The following is a 24,542-nucleotide window of genomic DNA, read 5'->3' on the forward strand; positions in this document are numbered from 1 at the left end:
TTATCTTATTGCTTACCAGTCTTGTATGTTTACATCTTGGAATGAAGTTAAAGGTTAGCATTAATGTTCGTACCTCATGTTCTGGTTCTGTAGAAGCAAAGAAATGCCCAATATAACTGTGTGTAGATGGAATCAAAACTGATGAACTTGTTTGCATAAACTATGAATCAATATTCTTCAAATTACGGACCTGGTCATTTATTGTTTTCTAAGAATTTTTGTTACAAGTTATCGTTATTTGGAAACATATGCATTTTTAAGGCTAGAAAATTAGGACTTACAATCTGGAGAATCTCACATTGCCAAAAGCTGGGTCTTTTTGTGCTTGTTTTCTGTAATTGACTATCCTGCACTGTGCACTTTACATTAGCTGATATTATAGCAAACCAATAAGATTGACAAGGAGGCAACAGGAGGCTTAACAGCAAGGAATACAAAGGCAGGGGTGGGTTGCTGCGGGTTCACACGGGTTCGAGAGATCCTCTAGCTAAGATTCTGCGGAGTGCAGTGAACCCACAAATCCCACCCCTGGCTGGCCCCGCCCGCCCCTCCCAGAATTCTCCCATGAGGCCCGTTTTGAATGCCAGGTAAGTACAGGGTCCGCACAGAGGCTCGGGGAGGGCGAAAGATGGACCTCCTGGAAGATCCGAAAGGCCAGAAACAGGCTTTTTCCAGCCTCCGGAGCCTGGGTAAAGCTGTTTTTGCCTTCCTGGAGGGTCAAAGAAAGTCTCCAGAGCCTGGGGAGGGCGAAAAATGGGCCTCCCGGAATTTCCGGAGGCTCATTTGCGGCCTCCGGAGGCCATTTTCGCCCTCCTGGAGGCTCAAGAAAAGCCACCAGAGCCCGGGGAGGGTGAAATGCCCTCCCGCCATAGTGTAGGAGGCCGATTAGGCCACACCTACCATGGCCATGCCCACCCAGCAACCAGACAGAGAATTGGTTGCTGATATTTTTGAAGCCCACCCCTATGCAAAGGCAAATGTAGCCTAAAGAAATATAGTTTGTGTTACTGACTTTTGTTCCTGTGCTATCTCTCTTGAGAGATTAATAATGGCATTCTTCACCTTTTGTTCTACCATCAGCAATCTCTCTGTACCTAGTATTTCAACTCACAGCTAAAAGCTTTTATTAGGTTTGAAATAGAGAAAATAAAAAATACAGTCGTGTGCCAAATGGTTAATAATTTTGGGAACCAACTACAGACAGACAAATTGGCTGATCCATTGGTTAGTTGATGGAGTGATAGATTCATCTTGGGACACAGTAAATATGTGTTCCAGATAAAAATACTGTACCTTACTGTGAGTATGCCTCGTTGATATTCTGATGTGTTAATGTATTGTCAAATCAAATTGGTATCCAAGTAAAACACCAGTTTATTTTAAATCAAATAGAGGTCTTAATGGTAATCTGTAATCTCTATGATGGCTTGTTTGTTTCAACCCAGTTTTTTTTTTATTTTACTCTAGACAAACATGAAACTAAATTAAAAGGAGTAATTTATTTCCAAGCCATTGAAGAAGTTTATTATGATCATTTAAAGAATGCTTGCAAGGTAAGAAAAGATGCATATCTTGCTTTTCTTAAAATATATTTTTAATGTTTAGATGAAATAGACACTATTATTATATATAGACAATAATAGAAAAGGTGACTTAATAGCAAGAAGCTGATGGGTTGAAGAACAGTATATGAAAATATAAGAGAAAATTGAGGAAAATTAATAAATCCTTTGAAATGAAATGTAATATCCAGATTGTAAGAAATTTTAAATATCAATACTTTCTTACCATTAATTAAAAATTAATTTACAAATAAATGTTATATTTGGATCAAGCTCATGATTATGCTTAGGTTGTATAGTATCCACATTGAAATAAGCTTTTTACTGTAATGAAACTGAGGCAAAAATATGTTTAAAAAACTTAATGAGACTATAGATCCTATACACATTCTGATTTTGACAGTTTATAAAGATCATGGTATTGTGCTAGTTTCTTTGCTTCCCTGCCTACATATAGAAATTTATAGCTAATACAATAAATGCAATTACAATAGAGAACTAGTATTTCATTACAGAAATATGCAGTGATGACAAACTGTTTGGGCTCAGCATATCTAAAATTTAGAAATGCATAACTTGACTACTGGTGTATCACATGCACTTCATCCCCATCCTGGACAAAAAAGGCATCTCTGGATTGCCTCTGGAGCCAGAATGTTTGCACAATTTTCAGATGCCTCAGAGGTTGTGCCAGGCCCTCTCGCAGAACTTCCAAAGGGTTAAAAGGCTTGGTGTGTCATCAAAAATGGCATGGTGTGTCATCTGTGACACACATATCATAGGTTCACTGTCACTAGAAAAGTATTACGTTTTTACCTGGAATCTGTTCAAAATCCTACTTTGAAACCTAAAATGTATAAAATCTGAGCAGCAAAAACTATAACTGCCAGCCAACATAACCAGTAATGTTGGGACATATTCCCTTTTTACCCCAAAATAAGATAATTTTGATTTTAAATTAGTTCCTCACCACAAAATAACAAACAGTATACAGAAAGGAAAGCTAGATAAACAATACAAATAGTGTACGGTAATGTTTATATGACACATTATATGTCACATGTATGTATTTGTGTGTGTCTGTGTGTGAGACAGAGTGTGTTCGTTGACTGCCATTAGCCACATTCCTAAGAGGGCAGAGCCAGGATTAAAACAAATGTTTATTTTTACGAAATCAATAACTAGTAATGAAAATGGCACATACAATTATTCACTCAATTTATATTTCAACTCAGCTACATTCTTTATTTCACAATTATTCAAGAAAAAGAGTAAAAATGTAACATTCAACATTACATTTCCATCTGTTTCAGAATGTATAATAACAATAATTATATAAACTTCTACTTTCTTTCCAGAGCCCTAATCCATTGCTTACCTTCAGCGTTAAAACTCATGACAGAATATATTATATGGTGGCCCCATCACCAGAAGCTATGCGAATATGGATGGATGTAATAGTTACAGGAGCAGAAGGATACACACACTTCATGTTGTAGTAATACAGTGCAAAGTTTCGACAATAGGGCATAATGCAATAATAGCTGTGTTTGTGAGAATGGAAAGCCATTGACAAGTCATATGTATAAAATTCTATCAATAGAACTAATCTTAATCTCAAAAGAAAATGTATCATATGTAAGGAAACATGAAATTCTGGTGGGACTTTATTTTGTTATGTATTCGATTCATTAGATGTTGACATAACACAAAAAACCCTCTACTTAAAAGATAAGAACCCTCCAAAAATGAATAACCAGCCATAAGCCAATTTATGTGGCATTTTCTTACAAATTCTACCATGCTGAACTTTCCTTATGGAAAAAAAATGTCATTAACAGTGTTGCTATACTTTTAAGTATAGTATTTTGTATTAAGAAGTGAAAGAGAAAGATATGATGCCTCTATATTTAATGTACAGGGTTTATGAACAATTTTATGTTCTTTTCCTTACAAGTATTTTATAGCAAATTTTAAGCTACTGTTTGCAGTGTTTTTTGTCTTAAAACACAACCAAAGATTCATACTCCGTGTGTAGAGATTTAATTTTATGTAATAGAACAGTTTTTAAATTCTTTTATATATACTAGTGTTTTAAAATCTTTCTATCTGTATCTTTGAATGCTGGATGTTATTTTGAATGTTAACAAAATTGATATCTTTAGGTATTTTAGCTTTCTTCTTTAGAGGATAGAATCAGATGAAAATCTATAGTGAGCAATTATGTCTGCATTTCTACTGAGGCTATTGCTTATTTTCTTAGCAAATTACAATTTCTTTACAAAAATATTCCTTCACCATACAGCATAGAATTAAGAACCAAAATTAAAAAGCCATAACCATGTAAGGACCTCCCCAAATAACTTGGTTTTTGTGTGTAAAATTACAAGTCTATGGAACAACTATTCACAACTTTCCCATATAAAATAAATATTTGAATGTAATTGAATATTCTCCCAGACTAAATTGGCTTATAAACTAGAATGAAAAATTTCTTAGGATATACTGTACTTAAGAGCAATCATGAAGAAAAATCTTCAAATCTTTTCTGAATTATATTTCCATTGATGATGAAGCATTTCTTTTTGGCACACAGACATATTTTGCAGCTAATTTGATAGGTGTCTGAATAGAAGCCATGAAAACTTATTTTGCATCATAAACAAAATTGCAACAGTTCTACTACACATTCATTTTAGTGCTATGTTTCAGATTTCATATTCTAGATCACTCTTTATGTTGTTAACATAGAAAAAATTGTTTCACTAATGTACTGAGGAAACTATCACAGCATTTCTCTTGAATAAAGTGCAGTACAGTCCTTCTTTCTGTTCCTCATGTCTGAAGAAATGTATGGGGACCATAATTCAGTTAACAGAGCATGTGCATTATGCAAATACTTCCAGGTTTGAGCTCAGGCAACTCTGATCAAAAAATTATTTAGTGCTGATTATAAGAAAGATAATCTTAGAGGGGATACTGGACTAAATCACTAACCACTGATTCCAGACTCAGTGGGTAAATTAATTGATGGTCTGGACCCTATATCTAGCACTTGCCATACCATGTTTTTAAAAAATTATGCATTCAAGGGATCACCATGTTATGTTCTTAAGATTATATATTCCTTAAAGACCATTTCATTTAAGATAATCTTATCGTCTTTAAGTACTGTATTCAGAGGAAGTTTGGATTTTGAATCATGCTTGTATTTGATGTTGCCTTTTAATATTTTGATTTTATACATGCCATATTTTCAGTGCACTAAATGAAAAATCTTAACTCTCATTAAAGAAATTATAAATAAACCACTTTCAAAAATAGTTATTGAAATATACTGAATTTAGTATAGTGTGTGGTGCCAAGTAGCATGATAACAGTAGTTCAGAGATGCCACATATCTTCGGATGCATTTACATGAAAAATCACATTAAAAACTTGCATTTAAATTGTTGAATCAGGGCTTAAAGTTGTTTTTCTTTTAATTAAATGCAAATAAATAAAGAAGTATTAAACTTTAATTGTATATACACTGTGTAATATATGTTATTTAACTTACTGGTATTTACTTGTGGTTTTGTTCACCAGAGAAAAAGGCATTAAGTTTAATTCAGACTAAATCATATTAAAGTAAGACCATTGAAATCTATCAAAATTAAGTTTGTATTAATAGAAAGGTGGATTGCTTCCAGAATTTTGTTCTCAACACAATTCATCTAGATCCATCCCACACTAAAAAATAAAAAATACAAAAGAAAAACTTAAATTTGTGTCTTCTGAAGGAAAAGGAGTTTGAAAATTTTGCTTCACCAATGTTATAAGATAATTTCCAAAAATTAATGCCATTGGTTTCACTGTTTCTAATGAATATTTTAATTTTACTTCTATATAAATTTTACAGGTTTTCTATTTTTTTTGTATCTTGCATGTTGTAATGGCAACATTTAAATAAATGTTAAAACATTTTCAAATTCAAGTCTGGTTTTTCAATAATTTTCTGGGAACCTAAGAGATTTGAGATTCCCTGTAGCTGTTAATGCAGTTACAGAATGGACTGAGCTAAATATCCTAAATATCTACGATAATAGAAGTAGTTGAAGGTTAGTTGGTTAGTTGAAGGTGCTCTGCCATCTGATTTCATTTCAAAGTTGGCTTTTATTAAATACTTATTTATTGTATACAGTAGTAACTTATTAAATGTTATATGCAGCTGAACTCTGAGCGACTCAAATTTCTTTAAAAACAACAGAAAAAAGACAAAACCATCACAAAACAAAGCTAACAAAGATGGTGGAAAATTTGTAATGGAGACAAAGGAAAAGAAGAAAAGGTGTGGGGAAAACAGTTTCAGAGACTTTCCAAATACCAGTAAGGTAGGAGTTGTTACAGAAAAGGCACAGTTCCAATAGACAACATTGTTTAAGGAACTCAGTGCACCAATTCAGCCAGATTAGAATAGGTTTGTTTCTAAAAATGTTTACTGTTAAAATAATAAAATAGACATACACTGAATAGTATAATATAGTGAGAAAAACAAAATATGAAAATCCACGTGATAAATTTAAAACTGTGTACAAAATTAATTCAGTTGTTAAATCTATCATTAAATCTGAATTATTTAGCAATCTAACATGGCGTATCTGGAATACATTCATTAAATTCAAGATTACTTTTTTGCCAATTACAAAAAGAGATCCTTTTTGAGTACCAAGACTTGGAGATCTCTGAAAGCTAACATACCGTATATGTTATCTAAACTATAGAGCACTATGAATTTAATTCATGCTAAAGGATTGAGCCCCACAGAATAACATCTGGCTGCCTGTGACTGAAAAGTCTCAGTAAAGGATATAATGACTCATGTTGCCTCCTAGTGGTCAACATCACACCAGATTCCACCCCCCCTCCTTCAATCATGTCCAATTCTCAGAGACTGCCCAGACAAGTCCTTGCAGTTTTCTCAGCAAGGTTTTTCAGATGTGGTTTGCCATTGCTTCTTTCCCAGAGCTGAAAGTGACTAGTCTAAGGTCCACCCAACTGGGATCTGAGACCTATAAGCAATAGCACTTAGATTTATATACCACTTCATGGTGGTTTACAGCCCTCTCAATAGTTTACATCAGGGGTGTCAAACACACACTGTCAAGGCAGCGTCACATGATGTATCGGGACTTTTGCCATTCACTAAACCGGGCATGGGCATGGCCAGTGTGTGATGAATTCGGCCTATGGACCGGGAGTTTGACAGTCCTGGTTTACAGAGTCAGCATATTGCCCCAAGCAATCTGGGTCCTCATTTTAATGACTTCGGAAGGACGGAAAGTGGAGTCAACCTTCAGCTGGTCAGAATCAAATTGGAGTGAGCAGTGAATTAGCTATGCTAATTCATTCTAACCATAATTCATTCTACATTCTAACCATTCTTGCAGTTTCTTTCCTGCTACCTGACCCTCTACACCAAACTAGCTCTCACATTGGTAAAAAGAAAAGAAATTCTGTCCATCAATATAGGAAGGGGAGGAGGGGTAAACATCAGGCAAAATCCCTTATAAATAGGAACATGATAGAATTATCTCTGACAACTTTAAGAAAGACTAGCATTTTTCCAACTAAAAAATTTGATTAAAGTTCATATGAAATTGCAGTTCATTAAATGCATTGAGTGGCTTGATTATAGGGGAAGTTAGGGTAGTTATCCAGATTACACGATGCAACTACCTTATCAATAATTAGTGTTTTTTATAATCCACTGTTTGTTGAAACGTTCTGGAATTGCCTGAATCAACTGATGCATGTGAGTTCAACAACCTCTTGTTCAAAAACAGGCAGTAATCGGAATGGCCTGGACTACTGAAATGCTCTGACAATTTGCTAGTTGAAAAATCATCAGTCGTCTGTTTTTGTTTCAATAGACAAACACAGCAAGATAATAATGTATGTATTAGTAATACATTTCACGTCATGTTCTGTTTTATTTGTGTTTTGAAAGTACACCAGTCTAACATAGATCACGGTCTTCAGACTAGTTTTTAAATCCAGTTCTTAAACCACGTTTAATCAATGAATGTATAAATGAGGGGTCCTTGGTGTTCAGCTGTCAGCTATTACAAAAAACAGGAAAGAAAAAAAAAACTAACGTAAACAACCCATCCGCCATTAAAATTTGCAAAGAACAAACTTATCAGTGTAAATGTATAAATCTCTCACTTGGAAGAGCTACTATAGAAAAACCAGGCTTGAGGCTCTATTGTATCTTATAGAAAGAGGCACTCGAAGCGGTTTTCGTTGTTCTATACTGTACAGCAAGAGTTGGCGCATGCGTACGCCTAATCGACGCGTCCCTTTCCCCCCCCTTTTGCGCATGCTCTGTCGCTGGCAAAGCAGCCGAAGGAAAAGGCGTGTGCCAGTTCCGCCGTCGGGCAGGAGGGACATGGCAGTAGCGGGCGTTACGAGAGTATTTTCGCGGGGAAAGCAGAAATGGGGTTCATCTCTCGCCCATAGGACAGGTTTAGGCTTCCCTCAGTTGCTGGGTAAGTGCGGAGTGGGTGAGGTCTGCTGCGTCCCGCCGGCCGAAAAAGGCAGCGATGGAGGAGATGCCTCCACTTAACGCTAATTTGTAATTAAGATTGGGATACGATTGATGCAGATTAGCACTTGAACGAAAATGCACATGCATTTTACACATCAGTGGAAAAGAATATATCTTATTTTCCTTCTGCCATAGTGGCTTTCCCGAAAAAAATCACAAACAGAATTTTTTCCAAATATTGAGCTTGGTTTACTAAGTTCTTTCAATCGAATCTAAATTCCTTTTTAATCCCCTTTCAATTGAGTAGAATCTTCAAGATTGAACGTGTTAAAGAATGCTATTTTTGTGTGTGTATAAAGCATTATATAGACAAGCTACCCAAATACATGAGTAATGCTGAATTATGTTGTGCGGTTATTTTAAGTCTGAGTCTTACCTGCTAGGCTATTTTATTGTTAACAGCAAACATCAGTAATACATATATTTTGAGTGCTGTAAGCCTGTTTATTGAATAAAGGCTTTCTGATGTATTTTGCCTGCAATATTCAGAATAGTGGTCACACTTGCTGAAGGTGATCAAGTGATTGTATTTCCAGAAGGGAAGGAAAAATATTGAAATTAGAAAGAGCCATCATAACATCACCATCAGTATCCCTTCCCCTGTAAAACCCTGCAACCTTGGAAAATAGTTTACAAATACATTGTAAAACTATTACAAATCACTTTTTATTTTCTCATCTGAAATTATAATTCCATCCTTTGCATGTTAAGTGTTAAAAATTTAAATCATGATTTCATAAAAACATATTTTTTATTCCTGTTTTTGCCTCAACCATTGAAATAAATAAACGTTTTAAGTGTGAATTGTGTCTGTTTTTATGTAGACTAATAAATCTGTAACCCAGGTTCACTTAATAAAGGAATACCTCTTTATTGTGAGCTAGTTAGCTTTTAGTCTAGGGCAAAAGGTTATTGGACATTCACAGCTCTTCTATTACATAGTGTTGTTTTGGTAGATTCCACACTTGATCATTTTGTGACTTGTTAGGATGTGAACCAAAGCAACTCTAACCTTTGTTTTTCTGTGATGAATGGGAGGGTGCTGGTTAAGTAGTTTTTACTGCCTCTATTTTAAAGATTTTTTAAATATATATTTTATAATGTATAAATAGTTTCAAGCCAGACATTAGCACATGAACTTCCTCCCACAAATACACTATGTGGAGATTTGTGAAAGAGTGAAATAGGTGGAAATTGTAAAACTAGGAGTTGAACATCATATAAAATTAATAAAATGTTATAAACCAGAATCATTTTTTCAAATTTCTTAGATTCAACCATGTCATTTCAAAGTGTTTGGGATCCCAAAACATTCTCCAAACTTTATGTAATGACTCCATAGTCGTGAATCTCAGCCTTAATACATGGATTTAATCAGTGTCAGTTTCTTTTTATTTGCATAAAATTATTTTAATGCTGTCATCAAAATATGAATGATTTGTTTATTTTTTGGTTAGGTTGTAAACAGAAATCATCACACAGTTTGCTTAACCGGTCTGATCAACCCAAACTCGCTTATAATAAGCTGAAAGGCAGGAATCCAGGGGTTGTCTTCCTGCCCGGTATTTTTTCAAATATGAATGGTGTAAAGGTGCTTGCATTAGAAGATTTCTGCAAATCAGTTGGTCATGCTTTTGTAAGGTATGTTTTTAAAAAACTTACTGTTGATTGGTGATATGCAATTAATTTATATATGACTTTCTAAATTGTTGCTTTGTTGTTAAATTTATAAATCCTATATTCGCTGTCTGTCGGGTATCTTAATGTTATATATAAATTAATAATACTGCTAAAAACACAAGCATGATAATCCATTAAATTGGCAAAAACTAGTATAGAATTTTTCAATCCTCTGAAGTGGAACTGGTAATTATTATTTTCTGCTAAGTGGGTTTCTTTATCCAAACCTATCCTCTATGGCAGGGGTCGCCAACCTTTTGGACCTCAGGGACTACCAAACTCATAATTTTAGATCCCAGGGACCACTAACTAGTTGTGTGGGTGTGGCCTAATTTGTGGGTGTGGCTTGGTGGTCATGTGACTGGCTGGGCATGGCTTGCATGTAAATATAAATATATAAATATTGATTATTTTTTTTATAAAAAAGCAACTTTATCCAAAATCAGGCAAAGCAGGCAGGCAGATTGAGCTGCTCACAGAATCACAGATTCATTCAGAAATCTATCTATCTGCCATTGGCTAGCTCAGTCTGTCACATAAAATTTGCTAGCAAGCAAACTCATAAAATTAACTCACAACACACCATGCATGTAATTATTGCATTTTTTATTTTAAAAAAGAGCAACTTTTACCCAAAATCAGGCAAAGCAGGCAGGCAGATTGAGTTGCTCACAGAATCATTCAGTGATCTATCTATCTGCCATCAGCTAGCTCAGTCTCTCAAATTTGCTTGCCGTGAGTATGCACTGAATTTGCTTGCAAGCAAACCTTCAGTCCTAAGGGAGGTTCGGCTGTACTGAAAAGCAGAGCCGAAGATCTAAAGACTTGCTAGAAAGCAAGAAATCCAACCATTTCCTGCTTCCTAGCTAATCTAAATCTCCCGGCACAGCAGAACAGATGATGGTTGGAAAAAGGAAAAATAGCAATTTAGCAGGCAAGTTTACTGGGTAAGGAGTGAGTGGGCAGGCCATGTGGGTGGCGAAGCCTTGTGTTTCTGCGCAGCCTGGATTAATTGCTTTGGGGGGTGCTCTGGGGGTGAGATTTCTCTGCGGCCCACCAAAATTCTCTCACGGCCCACCAGTTGGCGACCGCTGCTCTATGGAAACTGTCTCTAACAATGATGAGAGTGAAGTCAAAGCAGGTCAATTGCCAGGGCGGGGGGGGGGGGGGGGGGGGGGGGGGGGGGGGGGGGGGGGGGGGGAGAGGCCGCCGCGAAACGTTCAGGGGGCTTGGCCTCCCCCTCCCCTTGTCCCCCCTCCTTCTCTCGCCAGCAGCCCAGAAAATAAAGAGGGGGTGGGGGGGCTTTCGGCCCTCCGCGTTTCCGCCGCCCGTCGCCTTCGCTGAGGTAAAAAAGAGAAGTTCGGCCAAACACCAGACAGGCAGGCAGGGAAGAGCACGGGTGAACGCAGCGGGCGGGGGGGTGGGGAAGGCCTGGGAAGGGCGACAGAAAACTGCTCTGGAAGGGGGGAGGGCGCCTCTCCTCCCTATGATGACCAGCAGCTGAAGGGCCAAAGGGGGGGGGAGGGCCTGTTAAAGGACTTAGTTTTAACAAGGACCTAGTTTTACAAGGGACCATCTCGCATTGTTTCTGCCATTTGATACATTCAGACTGAGTGAGAAAACTCCAAGTGCTTTCTCTGCTACCATTTTGCTTGCCTTCTTTGTTATTGCTCCCACCTTCTTGAATAGGACTTCCCCAGATATATAGCATCCACTCTCCTGAGGTGCTGAAAAACCCTTAAAACCTGGCTGTGTGGTCAATGTGTTTGGCAGCAGGGAAGGGGCTGTCACACTGTATTTTAATGCCTATTTTTAATCCAAGCTATTTTGTTTGTCAACTTTCATTCTTATAACTTATTTTTAGATTTTATGATATACCAGAATTTGTTGAAGTGGGAAGCTATCATTAATGTAATGAACAATAATAAAATCATAGAATATAAAAAAACATCAAAGCAAAAATATCAAAATACCATAACATGAAGCACATCATAGTCATCCAAATAAGAAATTATAAGGGCATAAATTGTAGTAATTATCTCCCAAAAATACATTATAGCTATATAAAGCATTTCTGGCCACTGATGAAATGTAATCTTCTAATACTGAATCTATGAGTATCTCCAGAAGTTTCAGAAACACTACTCCAGAGCAAGTGGTTATACTTGTAAAATTCTTCATCTGCTTGTCAGAACTGTTTCTGTTTTGACAATCCAGCATTTACATGTCAAATTATCTCCAGTATATATAACATAAACCATAGGTGCAAACTAGGGCCCTGACAAAAGAGATCACGCCATATGCTACACTGTAAGAAAGTATTCAGCCAGTTAGGACTGGGAGTTGCATAATAACATATTCCCCATATCAACCATATATTCCAAGAGGTAATATGGTTGATAGTACTGAGACGGTGGTGAAAGGATAATCAGACATGCACTTCACTTGTAAGTATATACCAAGCATCAGAATGGTTGAGAATATTTCTGTTGCAATTCTTGCATGAACAGAAATTATAACAACTTTATTATAACTATTTGGTAGCCCCATTGAGTGCTGCTTGTAAAACCCTAACTTTATTTGGACTCTGTTTTTTTAAAAAAAATAATTTCACAGGTTTGATTACAGAGGCTGTGGGAGTTCAGAAGGCAGTGTAAAAGATTGTACTTTAGGAAAGTGGCGGAAAGATGTGCTTTCAGTACTGGATGAACTCACAGAGGGACCACAGGTTGGCTAGTTTTATTTTTAAACGAAGCATAGTGTTTACTCAACTTTTACTATGTGTGTGGTTTTTTTCTTTTAATAGAAGTATGAATATATTCATAGCTGCTGTTTTAGAGAAGCTGGTATAAAGACTGTTCAACTATCCATGCTTAAAAAAGAAAAGGTGGTTCAGAACTTGCCTAAGCTTACTGATAGCACTTTTTAGCAATGCTTCTACATAAGCTTAGGAAGAGACACATCCTTTAAGGCAGGGGTCCCCAACCACCGGTCTGCGGACCAGTCCCGGTCCGTGGAACAAGTCCTACCGGGCCGCTGGCTTGCTGGGCGCCGCCATCTTGTTTTGATGAAAAAGTGCTTCCGGTGAGCTTTTCCGGGTAGAAAGCTCACCGGAAGCACTTTTTCATCAAAACAAGATGGCGGTGCCCAGCTGATGTCGGTACCGGGCCGCGCCATAAAAAAGGTTGGGGATACCGGGCCGCGGCGTAAAAAAGGTTGGGGATCACTGCTTTAAGGAATTGCTGATAGTGGAATGTAGGCACTTTAGTACAATCCAGATTGCTTTATTTCTATTGAACCCGGATCACTGTGAAATCCTGGCAAATATAATCTTGATTTGTAAAATACTTTAATAAAATTAACTTTTGATTGATGATGGTTATTGTGTTAGTATAATACTTCTCTACAAAATTACCTTTTAAATCAAACTGCTTTGAGAACACAATCAGAAAAGTTTGAAGCTATGCTAAATAATAAGAGCCTTAGGGATACAAGTTCTAGTTTAATGACTGTGCTATTGTTTATCTTCAAATGAGCCAGCATGGATGAATGAATATCATGATATATGCAGTTTTTGCTTACATGAAGAACGAATCATGGAGTCTTGGGTTAATTTTAATTTTTTATTACAACTCTTCTGTGTGACACTAGGAATTAAAAATGATTTGATGGCACATAATAAAAATCTCCTTAAAAATAGCTCACGTTGTCAAAATAAGCAAGGTTTTTGAACTATAGTTTAAAATTATATGGTGCTGTGAACTGGCATACTATATATTCACTTATTAAAAAGAAGAGATATGTAAAATACTGTGAATCAATACGGTTCCATGTTCAATGACACTTATTTTTAATAGGCAGTTCTATCATCTTATTAATTTGCTTCATTATTATACTGATGTACATGTCTGTGAGCTATTTCTTAATAAAAGTGCTATTAATATTTTTATCTTAAGATTTTAGTTGGTTCCAGTTTGGGTGGATGGTTGATGCTTCATGCTGCAATTGCCCGTCCAGAAAAAATAGCTGCACTAGTTGGAATAGCTGTAGCTGCAGACCATATTGTATCAACTTTTCAACAACTTCCTGTAGAGGTAAGGACCAATATAGATCTGGTATTCAAATGTTTATTAAATATATAATCCTAGACAAGGACCTGGGATAGATTGTGATGTCAGCTGGAAACATGAGTTCTACTTGAGGATTAGAAAGAGTAATAGTCTTTTATTATTTAAAGTATTTGTGGTAATGTTTTAAAAAGCTCTTTTTTAAAATACTTAGTTAACTGAACCAACTTAGGGTTATCATAACAAACCAAGTTAAAAATACCGAGGCCAAGAACTGTTGTTTCATCCTGCTTCAGGGTTTACAAAATTTCATTTCATTTCAGCTTATCAAAATTAAATTTTACTGCAATCATTGTTTACTTTCTGTTTTGTATGAGTCAGTTGAGGACCCAAAGGATTGAACTGGTGTGAGGTCAATGAAGAATCTAAGCCAGTGAATAAAAGATAAAACATGATGATTTAAAGCTTATTAGAAAATGTTGAGCAGAAAGAAAGTAGTGGAAATTTTTTGTGATAAAACTCTCAGATGCAATGTAATTTGATATAGTTTCTGGAGCCACAACCTGCAATATTATCTGCTTATGTTTTCAACAAGTGGACTCCAATGAAACAAAAAGCCTTCTTTCTTAAATCAGTTCCATTTTATCTATGTCCCTTTCGGCTGTCTTGAAAAACCAGAGCAAAAGTTGGTTCCATGGAATAGCAATAGCACTTAGACTTATATACTGCTTCACAGTGCTTTACAGCCTTCTCTAAGCAGTTTACAGAGTCAGCATATTGCCCTCAACAATCTGGGTCCTCATTTTACCGACCTCAGAAGGATGGAAGGCTGAGTCAAGTGAGACTCGAGACTGCAATACCACTGTTCAACCACAGCTCTTGAATAGAACACTTCATTGGAAGAAGGGATGTTTCTGTGAGCCTTAAAAGAGCAGTAGAGCCATTCAAGTCATTAGGGTGGAGCCTAATGTTCCTAGTAGCATAATTTAAGGCAAATCTGTGAAAGGCAAGTGAAAAGGATCATTCATTTTTGCAATTTTTTTCCATGTTATGTACATGCTTCCTCTCTAGATTAGATTGGCACCCTCATTGTTATCCTTCTAGAATATGTTTTTTAAAAAAACAACTGAAATAATTGGTTTCTGGTTTATTTCCTGCTTTTATGGTTTGCATGTGTTTTCGTTGGCTTTTATTGCATTTTTCTTGCTGTAAACATTGAGGAATAAATAAGCAGCCAAATATATAAATAAATAATTCTTCAGTTCCTGAGAGGTGACATTAAGTATAGATAGGTTTGTGATAGGTCTAATGGGTCTCCTAGAGTTTATATTAAATAATAATTTATGTGAACCAGAACCCTCTTTCAGAAAGAGAAATTTTCAGTTATTCATGCTCAGTTATTCATGCTAAGAAGTATTCAGATTAAAGGATCTTCATGCATTGTACATCAGTGTATTTCGAATATTGTTTGGAACTTCAGTAGGCAGTGTAAATAATGTACATTTTCAGCCAAAGTATAATAATTTTGAGATTTTGTGAGTACTTTTGTAAAATGGTTGCTTGGGGGGTGAGTCTCAAAGCACTCATTTATAAAATTACCACCCATCCTTTATAGAGTGCCATTCCTGCATTTTTGCCTTTCTTTCCAGTATATCAACCTTACACGTGTTTAACATCTTAGGCAAAAAAAGAAATAGAAGAAAAGGGTGAATGGAAACTCCCAACCAAATACAGTGAAGAAGGATTTTACTCTGTGCCATATGAACTCATTCAGGAAGCAGAAAATCACTGTGTGTTGAGCAGTCCACTACCTATTAAGTGTCCTGTAAGACTTATCCATGGCTTAAAGGATGAAGATGTTCCATGGCAGATTTCTATGAAAGTTGCAGAGAATATTGTGAGTGGCGATGTGGATATTATTCTCCGCAAATCTGGCCAACATCGGATGAAAGAGAAAGATGATATCAAAGTTATTGTGTATACTGTGGAAGATTTAATTGAGCAGCTAAGTACTTAACATGAATTGTGTTGTACATAAGTTTATATATGGTTGTAGAAGAGAAAAAGAAAATAATTTCAAAAGGGTGACTGGTCAACTAGAACAAGCTGGAGCTTTAAAATTATTTCTTATTTTTTTTTAATTTTTTTTTTCTCTGTAAATACAGTTATTTCTTTAATGCTGCATTTGCACAATACAATGTGAAGAAATGGTACTGTTAATTACACTTTACCACATCACTATGCAATATGCATTTCTTATATTTTGTACTCTGATATATTAATGCCAATAAATAATATGCTTTTTCTCTTTGGGTGCAGCGTGACTTATTTTCCTTTTTATACCTTAAATACAAACTATACTGTTCTTCCAACTGTTTTGTAAAAGTTTTCTGTGCATGTTAGAATTTTAGCTAAAATTATTTCTTATGTGTGTTTATGTGTATATACATACAATTGGGTATTTTTTAGCATTGGGGAATATTAAAAACTAGGGGTAAGTATGCTCCCTATTGAATTAATTTATATAATGTATTAATTTTTATTTCTATGTTCCTGTTCTGACCAAGCCTTAGCAGAACCAAGAAACAGATTCCTTGTCCCAAAAAAACCCTCTTTATTTAGTTACTGTGAATTCATGGCATTCACACACAGAAAAGTCCAGGCAATAATCCTTCCAAGGGTTAATTGCAAGAACAGACCTTATCAGTCCTTGCATAATTGCAAGGCTGAGAGCTTCCAGTCGCAAAGCTGTAAATTCCTAGAAAGAAGTGAAGCAAGAACCACAATAAGCAAATTTTACAAAAGAAATATGGAACTATTTTCTCCTGCAACCACCGTTCCCCTTTTGCTTCTATTTATTCCCCAGGAAGGGGCTATTCAGCATCCCAGTGTGTCTTTATTCCCTAGTTGGCTCCTGTTCCTCAGTTCTCTCCTGACACCTCTGTGCATACGCGCATCTGGAACCAGCTTTTCTTCTTCCCCACTTATCTCCAACGGTAACTGGGAAATGTCAGACAACCTTGGCCCTATCTCTGCTTCCAATGCAGAACATCCAACAGAGCCTTCCCCAGACTCCAGGACTGGCCCACGTTCCTCCCCAGCCACCTCATTGTCCAAGTCTGCCGCCAGTTCCATTGGCAGCTGGTGGGACACAACAGTTCCTACCTTCTTACCTGTATTCAGAACAGATTGCTTTGAAATACTGGTTCTTTTCAGGAAATAGAAATTTATGAAACAGTTTGGTTACAATTTGCGTCGAAGAAGTAACTTTCAATAACATATTCCTTTGATAACATTACATCCTAAGCAGAATTATTCATACAGATTTCAGTGAAGCTTTCTTCTAAATACATTGCCTGCATAGTGTTAGAAATGTTGCATTAAACCAGTTGCAAAAACATCAAATTGTTGCTTATTAAAACAAGCAAAAGAGAAAAGAATCACATTATTAGTATTTGCTGATTATTATTTAAGGTTACAGAAGATTTTAAGATTTATTTTCCTGTATAATGTGGTTCCAATTTGGACGGGAATGACCTTGCTGGGTGAGACTACCTGATGGTTGACAACAATGCATTTCTTGTAAGAAGTTGAATTCTGAGTCATATAGAACAGGGGTCACCAGCCCCCCGGCAGTGGCCCATACTGGGCTGTGGCCTATTCAGGACAGGGCCACACAAGGAGCAGCCCAGCACATGTGCACATGCACACACAGCTCAACTTGTGCAAGTTGAACTGCGCACGGATGTGCATATGTGCTTTACTTGTAAATGGTCAAACTCTGTTTTGGACTACTTCTACTGGTAGTTTTAAAGTTTGTAATACAAACTTTAAAACTACCATTCATTCTTAGGAAACATTGTTCAACATTTTTTTTATTTATTAATTTGATTTATCAATTGCTTACAAGATAATAGGTATAAGTATAAAAATAGTTATGAATACATGGATACATGTAAGAAAATAAAAGAAACAATAGGATAGGGACGGTAGGCACTTTGGTGCACTTATGCACGTCTCCTACAGACCTCTTAGGAAAGGGATGAGGTCAATAGACATTCAAAGTTTTATTTCTTACAAAAGCTATGTATATGCAAGATTGTTTTTCCTTAATTGAACAGAAAATAAATTCAGGTACCATTAAAAGTCAGCCATAACAGCAGGAGTTTAGTACATTACTAACATCCTGTTGTTAATGGCTGACTTTGTATGTTGCAAGATAAACATTGAATCCATTTCTGCTGCAAAACTGAGGTGACATGGATCATGTAATTAAAGATTCAAATATTCAGGAGTTAATTATATGGCAGTTTGTAGATATCTTGTTGCTATTGCAAATAGAATTACCTAAGCACATAGGTTTTTTAAGGACTTTGAACTACAGGTGAAACTCGAAAAATTAGAATATCGTGCAAAAGTTCATTTATTTCAGTAATGCAACTTAAAAGGTGAAACTATGAGATAGACTCATTACATGCAGAGCAAGATAGTTCAAGCCATGATTTGTCATAATTATGATGATGGCTTACAGCTCATGAAAACCCCAAATTCACAATCTCAGAAAATTAGAATATTACATGGAATCAATAAAACAAGGATTGCACATAGAACAATATCAGACCTCTGAAAAGTATAAGCATGCATATGTACTCAGTACTTGGTTTGGGTCCCTTTTGCAGCAATTACTGCCTCAATGTGGTGTGGCATGGAAGCTATCAGCCTGTGACGCTGCTAAGATGTTATGGAAGACCAGGATGCTTCAATAGCGGCCTTCAGCTCTTCTGCATTGTTCAGTCCCATGTCTCTCATCTTTCTCTTGGCAATGCCCCATAGATTATGGGGTTCAGGTCAGGCGAGTTTGCTGGCCAATCAAGCACAGTAATCCCACAGTCATTGAACCAGGTTTTGGTGCTTTTGGCAGTGTGGGCAGGTGCCAAGTCCTGCTGGAAAATGAAATCAGCATCCCCATAAAGCTCGTCTGCGGAAGGAAGCATGAAGTGTTCCAAAATCTCCTGGTTGGTGGTTGCGTTGACCCTGGACTTAATGAAGCACAGTGGACCAACACCAGCAGTTGACATGGCTCCCCAAATCAACACAGACTGTGGAAACTTCACACTGGACTTATAGCATCTTGCAGTGTGTGTGTCTCCATTCTTCCTCCAGACTCTGGGACCTTGGTTTCCAAATGAGATGCAAAAGTTGCTCACATCAGAAAAAAGGACTTTGGACCACTGAGCAACAGACCAGTTCTGTTTTTCTTTAGCCCAGGTAAGACGCTTCTGACGTTTGTTGTTCAGGAGCCGTTTGACAAGAGGAATACGACATTTGAAGCACATGTCCAGGATCCGTCTGTGTGTGGTGGCTCTTGATGCACTGATTCCAGCCTCAGTCCACTCCTTGTGAAAGTCCCCAACACTTTTGAATGGCCTTTTCCTGACAATCCTCTCCAGGCTGCGGTCATCCCTGTTGCTTGTGCACCTTTTTCTTCCACACTTTTCCCTTCCACATAACTTTCTATTAATGTGCTTTCATACAGCACTTTGGGAACATCCAACTTCTGTTGCAATTGCCTTTTGAGGCTTTCCCTCCTTATGGAGGGTGTCAATGATGGCTTCTGCACAACTGTCAGGTCAGCAGTCTTTCCCATGATTGTGATTCCTACTTGAACCAGACTGAGAGACCATTTAAAGGCTCAGGAACCCTTTGCAGGTGTTATGGCTTAATGAGCTGATTAGAGTGGGACACTTTGAGCCTAGAATATTGAACCTTTTCACAATATTCTAATTTTCTGAGATTGTGGATTTGGGGTTTTCATGAGCTGTAAGCCATAATCATCTCAATTATGACAAATCACAGCTTGAACTATCTTGCTTTGCATGTAATGAGTCTATCTTATATATTAGGTTCACCTTTTAAGTTGCATTACTGAAATAAATGAACTTTTGCACGATATTCTAATTTTTTCGAGTTTCACCTGTAGTATGAAAGAAGTGGACCTAAATTCATCATAAGTTATTAATCATGAAGACTGGAATAGCTTTCAATCTCAAATTCGTTATAAAAAGAAAATGTCTAGCTTAAAACAAAGTCCCAATAGTTTGTTTTCCAGAAATCAAACATTAGCAGGAAATGAGGGCAATACAAAACTAATGTTATACAGATCTAATTATTTCAGTATTTTGACGTTGGTTCTATCTTGGCTGTTAAGCAGTAAATTGGAAAGCAGAATCTAGAGCAAGTAATGTCTTCCTTTTTTCTATATGCACAAACACACACAGACACATATAATGCAAAAAATGCCTAAAAGCCAAGGATGTTCCTTTCAGCTGAGTGAGCCAGAGAGATGGCCTTTGAAATCTTTTTTGCATTCATAGTTACAATTGAATAAATGGCTGTAATTATTTTTTGTACATCCAGTGGTAGGATTCAAATTTTTTTACTACCGATTCTGTGGGTGTGGCTTGGCGGGCGTGGCAGGGAAAAGATACTGTAAAATCTCCAGTCAGAGGTGGTATTTGCCAGTTCTCTGAACTACTCAAAATTTCCATTACCGGTTCTCCAGAACTGGTCAAAACCTGCTGAATACTACTTCTGTGTACATCTCAACGCTAAAATGTATGAAAGTGACATGGGGCATTTATTTGCTTATTTAACCAATCTCATTCCTCTCCAATTATAGCCTTTGAAAGACCCTTTTAAAAATGTAGAATTATATCAGTAATAAAGAATAGCATTCTGCGATAAAAAAGTCACACTTTAAATCACAGCAACAGAATAAATATGTAGCAGCTATCATATTTAAGAATATACCCACTGAAATCCTGGTAGAGTCAGTCTTCACCAGATGAACAGTCTCTACCCAGGAATGCACAATCCCAGTCAGATGCTGATCTGTACCTCAAACCAGCCTTAATGAGTATTTAACTTGTCGTTAAGAATGTTTGCATTATGATAGATTAATTAGCCATATACAGACTTTTATGCTTTCCTGTCATTAATGTCTTTTAACTCCTTTTATAGTTTTGTTTTTGTGTTTAGCTTTTAAAATGTTTTAACTTTATGTGTTTTATATTTTTTTAAAATTCCTAATTATGTGTTATTTTTCTTATACTGGAATATGACCATAATAAAGATTTTATTGATTGATACTTTGAATTGTACTTACTGGCAACAAATGGAGCACCTGCAATATGCAGTACGTTTTCTGGTGAATTATTCTTGCTCAACAGCAAGTAGCTGCATTTAGAATCAGTTGCATTTATTGGAGTTTTCAAACTCCAGCCCAAGTGGAACACAATATTGTCTCCTCCTTAGTAGGGGAAAGAAACCAGGAAGGAGAGGAACCCAACTCTTAGAAGGCTAAGCTTACTTTGCTCATACTATTATTATTACTATTATGGGATTACTGTCAATTTGTCAAATTTGAAAGTTTCAACAGAACCCAATATGCAAGATGTTGGCCCATGTTTTTTATTAGTGTCTCCCTATATGATGTGTCTAGTTCTAAGTGAATATGAATGAATTTATCCTTATGAACAAATTTATCCATAAAACCTCTTGTAAACTTGCTCATGATGCTTAAACCTGCATTAAGATTGCATAAACTTGCTGGTCATTTTCCATCAAAGACTGGTAACCTTAAATAGTGCCTCAATTCAATATTGCATGGTTTTAGTAAGAACAGGAAAGTACTGAGTTTCACCATCCTTATTATCACAGTGTACATTCAGATGTGGGCTTGTATCTGTGATCACATTCATTGGTAAATAGATATTTATTATGTTGGTTTCTCTAGCAAAATTACTCTGGATATCGTAAATCTGAGGCCAGAGAGAAACTATTTGGCTAATTGTACTAGTACTTTTGCCTATTTAGTGTCAAAGAGATCAACCAGCTATACCTAGAATTGCTCATCAGAAATTCCCCAACTAATTTAATCCAGAACATGCCTAGGGCAGAGCATCTTAATCAATTTTTCCCTTGTGAAATTCAGAAACCAGCAGCGCTAATCACCATCAGCTGTCCAAATTCGATCAAAATTTAAAAACCTAAATCTTGTCGGGGAGAATTCTTTTGAACATCTGAATATGACATTTTGCATTTATCCAGGCAAGCACTACTTTGGAACAAGCTCAGTGGAAAATGGTGGTCTTTTGATCTGACATCAAGGGTTGTTAGAAAACAGAGAATTCAATCGTGTTCATGTCACTGCTAGATGACGCAGTTATAACACCCTGGAAGCATCAAACAGGCTGAAGTCAACTGTTCAAACATTCTTCTGTTATAACGCCTCAAAGAGCTTTTTCACAGTTATCTCTGCAATAATAACAAAGACTATTCTTACAGTAGATTTCCTTAACCACAAAGAATCCTGTAAGTTCACACATAAAAGCTACCAGCCCCAAAATTGGAAGGGGTGATCATGGATAAAATATAACAACCAACTTTATCCTCAACAGCTGCATTCTCAAATGGCAAAATAGATAGTGCATATATTAGTGTGGAATTACAGTACATTATATCATACCATAACATAAGGCTTAATAAGTTTGCATTTTTGTATTTGAATTTATTAGCAACCCAGCTAAAATGGACTTTAATATATAGTTTGCTAATTACTATATTGTGCATTATATACTTATACTTGGTTCAAATATTTATTTTTATGAATCAATTTATTTCTGCTTTCCAATGAACTTTATCTCATGATTTTTCTTCTGTGTATGTGCACTAATCTATTCAGTTCATCAAAACTGGTAGAAACCCAGATCCATTAGCTTGTCCATCATATGTCAGCTGCTATACTGAAACACCCTGTCTACTATGTAATTTATCGCTTTGGATAGCGAGATGGGTGGTATATAAATTTAATAATAACTAAATAAATATCAAAAAAATATCATGGTTCTTGTAATCATTAAAAAGTGGAGCTAGAAGAGATGTATTATTAGTGTTTAACCTATAGTATCCTGAATGTAGCCATTAGATTCTGGATTCTTCTAGTCTTACTGAAATACTAAAAATATTAAAGATTTGTTGGAGGCTCAGGTTTTTAATAAACTCTGAGTTATCAATCAGTCTGTTATTTGCACTATCTCCATATGTCTACTAAACAGAAGACACTGTCCCAGGGGAATTGTTCTGAATAGCTACCTTTGGTTCTATATTACAAAATGAAAAAACAATGACAAAATAGTAGAAATTTATTATTAAAGAAATTCTTAAGGGGTGCCTATACATACTGAATGTCATTTTGAATAAATCAATGTAAATATGTGTTTAATTTTTATTCAAGTATATTAAAACATGGAATTAAAGACCATAAGCAGTATAAATGTCAGGTTTCTTTTAAAAAAACATGCACGTATCTGTGGCCTGTGGCTAGACAGAATAGATGCACAATATTTGCCTGATTCTAAGAACTTTCCATCTTTGAAACAGATAGCTTCTAGCTTCTGTAGTTGTTGCCATGGAAGCTATCAAGAAATTCAAATGAAATGTGCTAAAATCTTGTTTTTGGTGTTTTCTTTAAGCTGATTATGAATCATAACAATTGTTTCAATGTTTTCTATTCTAGAATAATGAAAGTTAAACTGTGTGACTGTGTTCATTGGAAATTTTAATTTTTTTATAAATTATTTTTTCTCAAGAACTATTTCATACCCATGTTGGATACAGGGGAGACAACCTCTAAGAGAAGTAGATTTCAGGCTTTAAAAAATAAAAATAAATCAGTGCACAGTACAGAAGACTGACAGGAAAATGAGGTCACCTACTGAATTTTTCATGCATTCAAGTCCAGGGGAATCTGAGATTTATATAAAGCAGTGAGCTCATTATTTGCATCAGAACTCAATAACAAGGGGGGAGGGAATAACATGGGGAAAAATGTTGACTATCCAAATGTCAAAAGTAGCATGATGGAATCTGCTCTTTTTTTGTTACAGGGACCGTGAAGAATTCACATTGAAATTAAAAGGTGTTCTAGGGATTTATATTTATTCAAATGTAAGCTTCCAACTATGCAACTGTGCTTAGCTTTTCAGCCTAAACCATTTGTGTTTTGATGACAATAAAAGGATGGGCCATGAGAGAGAGATGAAAATGTCAGCTTTCTTATCTAGTTTTATTGGTGATGAACAATACCTCTTGGCTGTTTGCAAGTAACTGGACAAATAAGTTTCTTTGCTGAAGAAAAAAAATCCTCAGACATGCAAAAATTAACATAAAAATACTCTTTTTGTAAAGCTTTTTGTAAGCTTTTTGTAAAAAGGATATTCAAAACAACTTTCTGTCTGAAATGGTGCAGACTTCCAAGGAAAGGCTACATTATTCCTGAAAAAAAAACTGAACTTTTCCAAGAAAGTCTTGACTTAATGCGCTCAAAGAAAAGAACAATCAAAGCAATGTACTGCATCATGCCCCTTCATAGTGATCTGCACACAAAGCTTATGTCACACTAGGGAAAATAATGACCCAACCTTAAAAAGTTAATATTTTTAGGAGTTTAACTTTCTTTCCAAAGAAATGCAATCAATGTATAATAACAAATGGTTAAATTCATTCATTATATATCAACTGAGGCTTACATGGTATAATTTACTGTTCTATCCAAGAAAGCATAATCTCTTGGGCAAGTTCTGA

At 36.1% G+C, this 24,542-nt stretch overlaps 2 protein-coding genes across 16 annotated transcripts in view; both read left to right on the forward strand.

Annotated features, from left to right (window-relative positions):
- PHLDB2 (pleckstrin homology like domain family B member 2) overlaps positions 1 to 5,088 on the forward strand; it is a 57,318-nt gene extending 52,230 nt beyond the window's left edge. For all 15 annotated transcript variants that reach the window (XM_087966545.1, XM_087966550.1, XM_087966551.1 and 12 more), the window contains 2 exons: positions 1,468 to 1,553; positions 2,921 to 5,088. In XM_087966545.1, the coding sequence (XP_087822671.1) occupies positions 1,468 to 1,553; positions 2,921 to 3,061 (227 nt within the window). In that variant the 3' untranslated portion in view covers positions 3,062 to 5,088. The remainder of the gene's footprint in view (positions 1 to 1,467; positions 1,554 to 2,920) is intronic.
- Positions 5,089 to 7,918: 2,830 nt separating this feature from the next.
- ABHD10 (abhydrolase domain containing 10, depalmitoylase) lies at positions 7,919 to 16,204 on the forward strand. The gene is made up of 5 exons (XM_026663992.2): positions 7,919 to 8,092; positions 9,609 to 9,792; positions 12,448 to 12,559; positions 13,788 to 13,925; positions 15,580 to 16,204. Exons 1-5 carry the CDS (start codon positions 7,924 to 7,926, stop codon positions 15,913 to 15,915), a joined length of 939 nt encoding a protein of 312 aa, XP_026519777.2. The 5' UTR covers positions 7,919 to 7,923; the 3' UTR covers positions 15,916 to 16,204.
- Positions 16,205 to 24,542: the final 8,338 nt, after the last annotated feature.

Source organism: Notechis scutatus, chromosome 5 (genome assembly GCF_049901735.1).
Source record: "Notechis scutatus isolate UNSWTSFEM ecotype Mainland chromosome 5, rNotScu1.2, whole genome shotgun sequence".
Taxonomy (NCBI): Eukaryota; Metazoa; Chordata; class Lepidosauria; order Squamata; family Elapidae; genus Notechis; species Notechis scutatus.